The 14,074-nt window shown below is 41.4% G+C and overlaps 1 protein-coding gene across 1 annotated transcript; it reads left to right on the forward strand.

The window, feature by feature from the left end:
* Window positions 1–413: 413 nt before the first annotated feature.
* On the forward strand, window positions 414–13,369 carry nuak1a (NUAK family, SNF1-like kinase, 1a). Its single transcript, XM_056244802.1, has 7 exons — window positions 414–977; window positions 6,353–6,473; window positions 7,970–8,121; window positions 9,834–9,899; window positions 9,973–10,092; window positions 11,467–11,599; window positions 11,702–13,369. Exons 1-7 carry the CDS (start codon window positions 744–746, stop codon window positions 12,733–12,735), a joined length of 1,860 nt encoding a protein of 619 aa, XP_056100777.1. The 5' UTR covers window positions 414–743; the 3' UTR covers window positions 12,736–13,369.
* Window positions 13,370–14,074: the final 705 nt, after the last annotated feature.

Consider the following 14,074-nt stretch of genomic DNA (forward strand, 5'->3'; position numbering starts at 1 on the left):
TAGTCATATCTTCATCATCTGTCATATTTTTATTTATATATACTGTAATTACTTGTATTAAAATTGTAATTATTACTGCAGAGCACAGGAATGGCCTACATATGCGACTGGAAATTTCGTGTTGCCAATAATGCACATTAAATTGAATAATAAGTGAGAGAGAAAGTGATGAAAGGAAAGCACTGACCAAACCTAACAAAATACAGTTAAGTCTTCTCCATTACGCTATTATTCCATTAGGAGAGAGAGAGAGAGAGAGAGAGAGAGAGAGAGAGAGAGAGAGAGAGAGAGAGAGAGAGAGAGAGAGAGAGAGAGAGAGAGAGAGAGAGAGAGAGAGAGAGAGAGAGAGAGAGAGAGAGAGAGAGCTGCTATCATAACTCCGCCTCCGGCTTCATTCAGACTGCATTCTTTATTCCTGTAGTCTTTACTCTGGAGAAAAGGGGAAAGTAGGGGAGGAGAAACACGCGCCGGTAGTGGGATGGACGGGAAAGCATGGAGTCCGCTCGCGCATATTTGAGCTGACAGAGACGAGACGAGCGCATCCCAACACGAGAGCTCTGAACACTTCACCTATGAATGAATGACGGGTCGCTCTCCTTAGACGACCCCCAAAAAATCCCCGACCCCATTCATCAGCTTAAATAACGACTGGACACTGAGTTCGGGATATTTGGGACTTTCTACAGCGTCTCAGCGGCGATCTTAAGATTTATCGAGCATCTGGACACGTCGCTGAGGAAACCATGGAGACGGAATCGTCCCAGTTAGGGAGTAACGGAGCGAATGAAAGTGAGCTTCTACCGGTGGACTATCCGGGAGGAGAGATGCCAGCTTCTCTCGGTTCACGGAGAGGGTCCAGCGTGAAGAAACATCACCACAAACACAACCTGAAGCACCGCTACGAGCTGCTCGAGACCCTCGGGAGAGGTACATATGGAAAAGTGAAAAAAGCCATAGAGAGGCACACTGGACGTGTGGTGAGTTGACAATCATCCATATAAAAGACTGAAAAATGACCTATACTCTTTGGCTCAGGAAATCCAGTGCAGTTCTCAAAAGGGTATCAAATAAGTTTCAGATGTTTCTATTAAAATTCTTTGAGATAAACAGACATTAAGTCAAGAATAAGCTGGAGCTATAAAAGCTGAAGTTGTATGAACCAGGTCATTTGGTCTTGGTGACTTGGCAAATCTTTTCTGGGATCCTTGATAAATATGGTGTTTTTTCCCCCATCATGGAGAAGCAAGAGACAAGAGAAGGTCACTGTTTAAACTCGTTGTAGAACAGAGATATTAAAAAGATCTATTTTTGTCTTTCTTATGGGAGAAATTGTGTGGGTTTCACTCTATATTCTTCTTCTTCTATATCAGTTGACTTAATCAAACATTCCTTTGAATTGTTTGTGAAAGTAAATTCGCCTCTAATGGCCATCATTACATGCACAATTTCACCGGGCAAGTGCTGTCTTCCGTCCCTCAATAACCGGGGTCAGATCATTTAGGTCATAGGAGTTGAGCAGGTCAAAGGTTTCAAAGCACGAGAGGTATGTTTATGTCGCAAGTAACCTAAGCTCCTTTATATCACTCTGGACTTCGCTAAGAAATGCATACCATCTGTAGAGCGAGATAAGTTGGAAAAACTAGGATAAACCACTTCTGCTTTGGAAGTAGGTCAGCACATTAATCCTGAGACAGATCTGCATCTTGAGTAGGGCAGATATGGACCTATTGGTCAGATCTGTGGGCGAGAGAAATGTGGCCTGATGTCAACAGCTGCTTGTGCAGAGGATGTTCTCAGAGTCACGTCCGGGACATGGTAACCCAATAAAGCAACCACTTAGGAGCCTTTCCGCAGAATTAACGCCGCCTGACTAGACGGACACATTAGATGGTGTGGTTCTGTGGAGACCAACACAGCAGGTTGTGTTTTCTGTGTCGAAGGCCAATGCTAAATCTGAAGGGTGCAGATAAACTCAAGTGTTTGTGTGCTGATGATTCTGGCAGCAGCAAATAATGTTCCAGCATATGCATTTAAAAAAGCTATCTCTGCCAAAACACGAGTGAGCTTCAGCGATTTGCTTTGTTAACTTTGTTGTTTAAATGGGTGTTCAGGGCGAAAAAAGACGAGTAGACATTGTAGACTGCAAGGTGTTAAAAGTAGCATAAACTCAAACGCATTTAGCAGAGCTGACAAATTCTGAAGTCGCGGTCCACACTCATTGTCTGAATGGACTGATTGTTGAATCTTAAGAATGCATGACTCACGCTAGTAGTGAAAGGAAGTTTTTATATCATTGTAGGCTGAATTAAACCTGAATAAGTATTCTTTCTCTTTGCATCTACTTCTTTATAGTATGGCATTCTTAGCACATGTTCAATACAAGTTTTAAATAAAATAATATTTAATATAATATAATAGGCCTAATAGTATAGGCCTAGTATAGTATTATATAAACATCTCTCTTTAGAACTTACAAAAAAAAAATAGTACTGAAATAGGTGTATGCCAATGCTTTCTATAGGAATAAAAAATGATTCATATGATTTACAGTATGTATCTTTTCTTAAATACTGTTCAAAAGTTTGGATTTTTTCCCAGAAAGAAATTAATACTTTGTAGCAAAGATGAGTAAAATGACAGTAAAGACATTTACAAAAAAAAAAAAAAATGTATATATATATATATATATATTTTTTTTAAATGCTGTTCTTTTTGACCTTACTATTCAAAGAATTCTGAAAAAAAATGTATCATAGTGTCCACAAAAATATTAAGCAGCACAACCCTTTTGAATCGACAGTCACAAAGAAACCTTAGGTTAGGCTATGGCATGAGGTACTTAAACTTTCTGGATGATTTAAATGCTTATACACACATTCTAAAAATATGAGTGTTTTTATTGAAAGGAAACTGACAGTGTATGTTTGGAGAGGTAGAAAGATGGAAGCGGAAGGTGGAAAGAAACAATGTGACGACAGGCTTTCTTTTTTTGCTCATTCATTGTGTTCAATTCTCTATGACGCATTGCTCCGCACGAGTGCTCCGGTGAGTAAAGGTGCTCCCTTTTCCCCTTAAACGGCGGACAGGTAAAACAACACAGCTGTTGTGTGAGGCTTCGACAATGGCCTGGTCTATGTCTGAGAGACAATGAGAAGGCTTCAGTTATAGCCAGGGGTTAGAGAAGAGCAAAGACTAAAGCCAGCTGGCATAGGCATCAAACACAGGTTGGCTTAATGATCTGTAGCCACAGGCAGGGAAACAATACCACTCAACCATGTGCGCTTGCTTCAGCACGGTCAAAGAATCACCTGCACACCCATCTGCTGCCATGCAATTTTAATGAGTTTATGCTTTCACTATAATTGTTTATAAGTTTGAGAGGAGAAGACATTACATCACATTATAATGTCCTAAAGTGGCTTTTAACACACATTGGGTACACACACACACACACACACTATTTCTGGCTCTATCTTACAGTCTCTTTAAACCATTCACCATTCTAGTGACAAACACCAGACTGAAACCAGACAGATCATATCCAAGTATGAGTGTTACATAAGTCACTGATAAGGTAACATGCAATCCATGCATTGCAGATATCGTTAGACAAGAAAACAATACATTGCATGCACACCCTGCTCAGACGTTTTCATTTTGCCCCTAAAAGGCTTGGGGTGGCAGTTTATTGGTGCCGTGAACAACACTGGGTGGACAGGAAGTCAGCTCTGTCAGCACCACTTCCCCTTCTGAGTGTTTTATGAGTCAGTGGAGGAACAGGCTGCAAACTTCCTGCAACTTTAATCCCTCCTCATGACCACTCAGACTTTAGTAAGGCAGAAATCTTCTCAGCATCCTCAAGCACACACACACACACACACACACATTATATATATATGTGTGTGTTTATATATATATTATATATATACACTCACCGGCCACTTTATTAGGTACCCCATGCTAGTAACGGGTTGGACCCCCTTTTGCCTTCAGAACTGCCTCAATTCTTCGTGGCATAGATTCAACAAGGTGCTGGAAGCATTCCTCAGGGAGTTTGGTCCATATTGACATGATGGCATCACACAGTTGCCGCAGATTTGTCGGCTGCACATCCATGATGCGAATCTCCCGTTCCACCACATCCCAAAGATGCTCTATTGGGTTGAGATCTGGTGACTGTGGAGGCCATTTTAGTACAGTGAACTCATTGTCATGTTCAAGAAACCAATTTGAAATGATTAGAGCTTTGTGACATGGTGGAAGTAGCCATCAGAGGATGGGTACATGGTGGCCATAAAGGGATGGACATGGTCAGAAACAATGCTCAGGTAGGCCGTGGCATTTAAACGATGCCCAATTGGCACTAAGGGGCCTAAAGTGTGCCAGGAAAACATCCCCCACACCATTACACCACCACCACCAGCCTGCACAGTGGTAACAAGGCATGATGGTTCCATGTTCTCATTCTGTTTACGCCAAATTCTGACTCTAACATCTGAATGTCTCAACAGAAATCGAGACTCATCAGACCAGTCAACATTTTTCCAGTCTTCAACTGTTCAATTTTGGTGAGCTCTTGCAAATTGTAGCCTCTTTTTCCTATTTGTAGTGGAGATGAGTGGTACCCGGTGGAGTCTTCTGCTGTTGTAGCCCATGCGCCTCAAGGCTGTGCGTGTTGTGGCTTCACAAATGCTTTGCTGCATACCTCGGTTGTAACGAGTGGTTATTTCAGTCACTGTTGCCCTTCTATCAGCTCGAACCAGTCTGGCCATTCTCCTCTGACCTCTGGCATCAACAAGGCATTTCCGCCCACAGAACTGCCACTCACTGGATGTTTTTTCTTTTTCGGACCATTCTCTGTAAACCCTAGAGATGGTTGTGCGTGAAAATCCCAGTAGATTAGCAGTTTCTGAAATACTCAGACCAGCCCTTCTGGCACCAACAATCATGCCACGTTCAAAGTCACTCAAATCAACTTTCTTCCCCATACTGATGCTCGGTTTGAACTGCAGGAGATTGTCTTGACCATGTCTACATGCCTAAATGCACTGAGTTGCCGCCATGTGATTGGCTGCTTAGAAACTAAGTGTTAACGAGCAGTTGGACAGGTGTACCTAATAAAGTGGCCGGTGAGTGTATATACTGTATATATGTGTGTGTGTATATATATATATGTGTGTATATATATAGGATAAGACTTTTAGATAGTGAGAGTAAATACAATTACTTTACCAGCTAATTCAGTAAAAAAAATTATAACAAATAAGAGGTTCTTTGAAAGCAGACTTTTGAGTGCAGACACATCTCTGTGATAGAGCCTGTTTGGGAGCTTCTAAATGGGACATTTAAAAATAACTCCCGTGGTGCGCCTACTCCCGAAAAAGCCATTCACCTTCACAGAAACCCATTTTTTGCTCAAGGTTAGAGCTGCTCACAGCAGAAAAATAGTACTGAAAACAGGAGTGGGCAATGCTTTCTAAGGAATCAAAAACGATTTATATCATTTACAGTATATATCTTTTCTTTTCTTTTTCCAGAAAGAAATTCGTATTTTATTTAGCAAGGATGAATTCGATTGATCAAAAGTGACAGTTAAGACATTTATAATGTTACAAAAGATTTCTATTTCAAATACATGCTGTTCTTTGGCCCTTTCTATTGAATTCTGAAAAAAATATATATATATGACAGCTTCCAAAAAAAAAAATTAAGCAGTACAACCTTTTTGATAATAAATAAGAAATATGTATTGAGCATCATATCAGCATATTAGATTGATTTCTGAAGGATCGTGCGACATTGAAGACTGAACATTCAGCTTTGCCATTCCAGGAATAATTTTTATATATATAAAAAAAAACAGTAATTTTAAATTATAATAATATTTCACACCATAACGGTTTCACTGTATTTTTGACCAAATAAAGGCAGCCTAGTCCATTTGTTCATTGTGAAAAATGTCCATGTTCAAACCCACCATAAACAATTCCTCTGCAGGGTAAATAAAAAGACTACTACTACAACTAGACTGGTTTGTTCAGTTAATATGTGGGTCAACTGACTGACTAAGACAGGAAATACTTTTCCTGTGAACCATAAAAGGGAGTAGGCTCTTCTGTTTCTATGATCTATGACCCCCGGGCCAGGATGTCACTGCAACACAAAAATCATTGACCCATGTCTTCATCAATACTGCTCAATCAAACTGAGAAGCTGAGCTACTAAACCAGGAATCTATCAATATTTTCTGTTTACTCCAATCAAAAGAATCATTAATATTACTTTGAACTAAATGTAAGCTTGCTACAAATAGTATTCATAGATGATTTTAATATTGTGTGTTGGTTCTCAGGTGGCGATAAAATCCATCCGTAAGGAGAAGATTAAAGATGAACAAGACATGGTGCACATCCGCAGAGAGATCGAAATCATGTCTTCTCTCCGCCATCCACACATCATCTCTATATACGAAGGTAGGCCTAGTCTTTCATACCCTTAACACACTCAGATAAAGCAGGTTCAAATCTAACTGAGACAACATACCTCATATGTATTCAGAAAAGAGAGCACAGTTTGGGATCCAAGTTGTCTGAATGGATCAAAAGTCTTAAAATCCCTTCACTTTGACTCTCAGTGGGTGTAAACTCCACACCCTTTGCTGCAAAACGGCGGCTTTTCTCAACTGCCAATCATCTTTAGATCGTTACCCTCATGTTTTATTTATGCGATCTGACCGCACCCTGCTAAGCCCAAGGGTGTTGATCAGGCAACAATATTGTTGGGGGTGTAGACTCTCTAATGGAGATGAAGCGGATGCATTGAGGCCATTACAGTCCTGCAGCAATCAGCATGTTTAAAAATGTCCCACGCATGTAGCTGTGCCTCTCAGAACATAAATCAAAAAACCCATCAAATCAGGCCCCAAGCACTGCACGCCTTGATACTCAAAACAAAGACTTGACAAAGCTGCTTTATCTCCACGCTGACAGAGGGAGACGCCACGGCTGTGGACTCATGCCACGCTCTCAGCCAGGGGTCATTATTACTGACCCTGGATCAGTCTGAGAGCCGGTGCCAAAACGGAGCACGCTCAGTCTTCTGTGTCTAATACGGATTAGCTGAGAGAGGTAATTACTCAGCGCTGGCCTGGGATTGAGTTCAGTGTCTTGAACGTGAACTTAACTTGTTTTCGAAGAGGTTATTCTAACAACCTCGGTTAGTCCTGACCTAGACAGTCAAAAGGTATCCACATACACATTTTGTTTGTTGTTGAAAGTGGCACCAAGAGAACTGAAGGAAACCCACTTGATCAGCAGGATTTTTCATCCTCTATTCGGTCCACTGACCATCACTGTGACGACCAGCCTCTGGGCACTAAACAATGAAGGGTCACTATGGAGATTCTCTTGCTGTATCAGCAGAAGGTTGAAGAGGATCTCAATGGAGGAACAGCTTCACTCCCCGTCAAAATAAAAACAAAGATTTGCTGAGGTCCCATTTTTTCCATCAGGTTCTCAAGAGAAACACTTCTCTGATTGGCTTAAATGATAGCTATTAATCGAAGAGCTGCTACTAAGAATACAACGTTGTGCAAAACACGTACCTTTTCTCGGAACGGGAATGTTTATGCCACCATCCCAGCTCACGCACACCGAATCTCACTTCCTGTCTGCACTTAACACCTGTTAACAGTTGTGGTCCCGCTTGCAAAGACAGCTCCTAATCGCCATGACCCTGACTAAAGCCAGACTTGCTGGCGATTTTGACTCCTACATACAGTACTGGCAGCGGCCCAACAAAAACTTGAGCCAAACAGTTAATGTCAATGATAGAGAGCTTTAGTTAGTAAGTCGGACTTAATGGAAATATGCTATTTTCATTTCCATGCGCCGTCCCTTTAACATGCATAATGCATTGATGTTGTGTAATCTAATAAAGTGCTGTTGTGTTTGTTTCTGTCTATTCACAGTTTTCGAGAATAAGGATAAGATTGTGATCGTGATGGAATATGCCAGTAAGGGCGAGCTGTACGAATACATCAGTGAGCGCCGAAGGCTCGGTGAAAGGGAGACGAGACACTTCTTCAGACAGATCGTCTCTGCTGTCCATTACTGCCACAAGGTGAGGACAGAGCCCACAAACATCATATCCGTGTGGTGAGAAAAATGAAACGGTACATTTACTCGTGACCCGCGTGTTGTTCTGTGTGGCGTTCTTTCTTCCATAAAATAAAATAATTAAAAAATAAAATAGTGATACAGTTTTGGAATGACATGAGGGTGAGTAAATGATAGACATTTAATCTTCTCATGTATTTCAATCCTTTAAATGTTTAGATAAATGTAGATTGTTACACCCTTTCTTATAATCTCAGTGCAAGATATGTTAGCAGAGAGCAAACTAAAGTGCATATGATTATTCAACGATGACATTGATGAAGTGTTTCTGTATTATGTCTGAGATTATAGCCTAAAAAATTCTAAAACAGCAAGTTTCGGCCCTGGATGCAAATTAGATGCAAAATTCTAGTTGTAGGATTATCTTGAATGAACTTGATCACAAAATGAAATGATCAAAAATGTGTCCTTAACACTTTAATTCTTGTAAAATATTTTTTACAAAAGCAATTAAGTTTGAGGCCATGCTTTCCCTGCTTAATAAAACAAATAAAACAGACAAAAAAGACAGAAACAAACAAAAAACAAACAGCCTAAGCTGGTTTGTCTGTCTTAGTTTGTCTTCCAACCTGTTCAAGCTAGTCTTTTGGCTGGTTTTAAAGGGAATTTTGTACTATTCATCTGGTCAGGCTGGTCGCCCAGCTAAACTTCAGCTTGGCCACACTAGCTAGACCAACTGAAGACCAGCTTGGGCAGGCTGGGAGACCAGATTTAACTGGCTGGGAGACCAGATTTAACTAGCTAAGAGCAGCAAACTAGCTTAAGCTGGTTTTAAGTGGGGTTTTTTTCCAGCAAGGATATTGTAAATGGGCTCTACTGCATGTCATGCCTTTAACCACTAAGTACAACACGCAGTGCTACAACTACACTTCCTATAGCACAGCGTCTCATACCTTAAATGAAGCCTCTCAAACTAAACAACTGACATCTGTGCAATGTTCACATGCAATCGACATGATCCACACATGAGCTCTCTATAGAGTAAATAAAATGATTTACTCTATGAAGGAGGACTTGTCATGATATGCGAGGGATAAACTCAACTTCCAAGAATGTCTCGATACGAAAGGTTGTGGAGCCAGAGAGCAGCTGTGCTCTTCTGTCCTGGTGCCAAGACCCGCCTCATCTCATATTTTCCCACTTTCCAAGCTTGATCATTCAAATTGACCTTTCACACTGATCCAGCCCATATTTCTTCATTGTTTTCTCTTTCATTTCACATTTTAGTGCATATTTTTCTAGTTTTACAGAGTTTAAAGGTAGGATTAAAGCAGAAGATGCTGTTCCTAGATCAGCACAAAGGGTTAGCCGGTACCCAGGGCTGTGTCAGCTGGAAAGTGAAGCGTCCCGGGGGAATTTAGAGTGGGTTTGGCCTTTGTTCCTTTACAGCTGGGCTGATGATGTCATCAACTCAGCTGGGGGATTCCAGCTCAGCCCTTCTGATCAGGGAGAGCCAGGAGGTCGTCACAAAAATGGGGGAGGTGATTCAAAGATCAGGCTATTTGACATTCGGGTTATGATACCGGAGAATGGGAAATGTCACTTTTTCCTTCCCTAAAATCACTGTAAAAAAAATTAGGTCCATTAACCTGTTGTAGGTCATCAAATATGACAAAACGTTGATCGAAAATCAATTATTTTGATGATGTCTTACAGAGCGGAGTAGTGCACCGAGATCTCAAGCTGGAAAACATTCTCCTAGATGACAACGGTAACATTAAGGTATGTTACAATTTTCTTCCAGTGATTTATTACTCACAATATTGGCCTGTTCTGATTCTGTCTTGCCTTCCAGATTGCAGATTTTGGTTTGTCCAACCTCTACCACAAGGACAAGCTTCTTCAAACGTTCTGCGGCAGCCCGCTGTATGCCTCCCCTGAGATTGTGAACGGACGACCATATAAAGGTCCAGAGGTACATTATGAACTAAAATTCTCCAGTTATGCAACTCTGTAGTGCCATTTAAGAGGTCTTCATTTTTCACCTTTAAAAAATGTAGGCTAGGAAACACAAATCACATACTTCCTGTCTGAAAAGATAAGAGAGAACAAAACACAGATAACAAAGAGAAAGAGAAAGTGTTTGAAACCACCCCCACCACTCATTCCAAATACCAACACACTCCAAACTTAGTCACTCCCCACACAGGAATCATTCCACACGCCAAGTCAGTCAGCGTACCAAACATCCTCTATAATCCAATGAGAAACAAAGACTGCCAAAAAGAATGACAACTAATCTCAAAGCTATTTTCAGGATATCAAGCATTTTACACCCCTTTCACGATTCCTAATATTTAATAGCCAAACCCTAAGCCTGTCTGGAACACAGGAATATATCACAATTCCCATAATATTTTTTGGTTTTATTGTATGATGATGACACATGCACAACTCTAAAAGCCTCTGGACATTCAATCATACAGTGATCCCCCTGGTCCCTCAATCATCCTTACATAACTCCAGACCATGGGAAAGGCAGCATTCTTCTCGCTGGTCAGAGATCAGTGGATCAGGGCCAACAATCACAGAGCTCCTCACATCTACTCAGGGTCAGATAGGTCTGGAGTTAGGGGAGTGGACGCTTCCTGCACTGCAATCAGCCTTTGTTTCCCTCGATACCTCCTCATTCCTGGCCTGCACCCCTGGCTAATCAGCAGAGGTGCAGAAGGGATCAGACGAGGTCAGGCACGAGAAATGATTAAATAACGAGCAGGAATTATGATGGCAGTTACTGCAAAGATATATGTGAGATTACCTATTGTTCTCATACATTTTAGGTGTACAATGACAGCTTGATTAAATGTTCATAAATATAGGTGGAGTTAACTTTATGGCCCAGACAGGAAAATAAAATTCCAGAACCTTTTAATCTATTGCTAAATGACGACGAGTCTTCACTGGCATGTGTTCAACTTGTACAAAAGGTCAACCAGTCTGTGAAGCCATTAAATATATCTATTTTTAAGTGTCATGATGCTCATTTAACAATTTGACAATGTTGACAAAAATATGACTAGAAAGAGAAGTTTTATTATTATTATATAATAGTTTGTTTTGTGTCACTTTGCACAACTCATAAACTAAAATAGTATTTTTATATTCATAGTAAAATTAAATCAATATGACATGATGAAAAATATATTTAGTCTATAGACAAAAACAAACAAAAAAAACCTGTAAGAAATAACAAACGCAATGCAAATTTAATTGAAAATGTTCCATAAACTATTTTCCAAAACTGTATCTCCCAGTGGACCAATTTACCAATGTGGTGTTGTTTTGACAGGTTGACAGTTGGGCGCTGGGCGTATTACTCTACACTCTTGTTTACGGAACAATGCCCTTCGACGGAGGAGACCACCAAAGACTCATTCGCCAGATCAGCAATGGAGAATACAGGGAACCGCCACAGTCATCAGGTATGTGTCTTCTCTACAGACATTTCAAAGTTGTCTGAACCCAAATCTCCCTACTGAACCCAAAGTTTCCTGACCGAGTTCAAATCTCTCCGTCTCATTCAGATGCTCGTGGTTTGATACGCTGGATGTTGATGGTTAATCCAGAGCGCAGGGCTACAATTGAGGACATTGCAAATCACTGGTGGGTGAACTGGGGCTGGAAGACCAGTGTGTGCGACTGCCAAACACAAAGGGAAAACAGCTCCCCCATGCTTGCCCGCTTCATTGACTGGCAGAACCGCACCGAGGTCCGTCCTGGAAAACCCCAGCGCCCAGAGCCTGGTAACACTAATGTCACTAATACAGCCTTGATTCCAGCCCGGCGTTTGAGAAAGTCCATGAAGGAGAACGATATTGGAATGTGGGGTGTAGCGGAGGAGAAGCCGGGCCTCAAGAGACCAAAGAGCATTCTGAAAACCCGGGCGACCAGTGGAGACCAACGATCTCAGAGTCTGTGTGAACTAGAGCTCAGGCGGTCCATTTGCTACCTAGACGTTGAGTCCGGTTCGAGTCCGGAGCGAGAGGACACTCTGGGTGGCTCGCCAGCCAAAATGGTGTCCATGTTACCTAAGAAAGGCATTCTGAAAAACAATCAGCAGCGCGAGTCCGGCTATTACTCCTCACCAGAGCGCAGCGAGTCCTCCGAACTGTTAGGGGGCGCTACTGCGCAGCCTCCTAACAGCTCACCCACCAAACGGTCTGTCGGGAGGAAAGGAATACTGAAGCGTAATGGGAAATATTCCACACACAGTGCTGTGGGAGTCCATGGGGAGGTCCCGGCTGACTCAACCCTCTCACGGAGCCAAAGCAGACCCTCTAGCATTGTGTACGAGGAGACGGGTCTCTCCAGCATGGGCTTGGACTGGCCTCCCGCCTCTCCCAAACCCAACATCCGTGGCTCACTGTCTGCCGAAGACTTGCTGCAGATGGCTGGATACAGGGGCCTTCAGACCGCTGCGCCCCTTCCCAGCGGAAAGGGTGCCCGCAGCCCCCCCGGCTCCCCTGGAGACAACGGCAGCTTCTCCTTGCTGGCCGATCTGGATGATGTCACCCAGGTGTACCAGAAAGCCCTGGACATCAGCAGCCAGCTGAGCTAGACTTGGACAAAAAGGCTGAATATACGGAGAGACTGAAGAGTGAATGATTCCTAGCTTGTCCTTCTCTTCACAGTGCTACTATGTAAACGTTTACAGGTCGAGAAGCGGGACATTTCAAATCTCCATTCACCAACTCGTGTTGATGAGCATTTCTCATGATATTCTCGTTTTAAACTCGACAGTTGAGGGGGAACAACGGAAGCACTTTAAAGAGGCTGTTCTGCAGCATGTAATGTACATGAAAGCTGGGACCGTGTTATTTAAGTTATTTATCTGTCATTCGTGTTTTGGCCATTTGAAAATGCCAAGGCCATTTCATATAGTCCTTGGGAGAGTGTTTTCATCAATACAGGTTATGAATTATGAAAAGTGTTAGATAAAGGCCATCTGAAAATATGTATAGTAAATTCTCATTGTATCATACCAGCGATTAGAGTGAAGTAAATGCACAACAGTCCATCAGTGATGCTAAGACTTGAGAAGCTAAGACTAAGAATTTGGAAGGAGTTTAATATACAGAAATAATAGTAGCACTATATTTTACAGTCCTGTTTCCCATGTACAGTACATACTATGTACTTATTATAGTAATTACAATAACTGGGTAATAATTAGGTACTAACCCTAAACCTAACCTTAACCCATAGTTACCTTATATTAGTACTTTCTTAGTACACCAAGTACACGTACTGTAAAATGAAGTGCAAATGAAATAAGAACATACTGTTTTCAACATGACAAAAAGTAACAAAAGGTACTACCATGGTATTCTTGAAACCCTCTGTTAGTATATATATATATATAACACTACCAGTTAATTTAGGCAGCCCTAAAATACTACAAACAAGAACCAAAAAATAACTAAATAAATACAAAAAAATACATTTGAGTATAATGATCATTTCATTACTAGGCCATATCAAAGTACCATATTATAATTTGATGCCATCACTTTACCATGGTACTTACTTTTTTGTAAGAGAAGTTAGAGGGTACCAAAAACACACTGAGAGGAAATCATGATCCCAGAGCTCAATTTTAACTTATTGTAACAGAGACAGAGCATTGCAAATGTTTACATATCTCTGAGATCAGTTAGAGAGCAACTAGTGGAACACAAAGCACATGCAAGGGCAAAGGTTGTATCAGTGTTATGATACCATACATTCTCATTCTCTGTTACAAGCGTGTGTGACACACACACACACAATGCACATAGACAATTATATGAGCTCCCTGAAGCATGAAAGTGTGGAAGGACAAGTTTTGACCTATGTTGTAGTTGTGGTCCAGAAATGACCTGCTTTTCAACAACACATGTCATTTAAGACAGGAAAAG

Source organism: Rhinichthys klamathensis, unplaced genomic scaffold (assembly GCF_029890125.1).
Source record: "Rhinichthys klamathensis goyatoka isolate OS25496 unplaced genomic scaffold, OSU_Roscu_1.1 h1tg001103l_1, whole genome shotgun sequence".
In the NCBI taxonomy this organism is placed as follows: domain Eukaryota; kingdom Metazoa; phylum Chordata; class Actinopteri; order Cypriniformes; family Leuciscidae; genus Rhinichthys; species Rhinichthys klamathensis.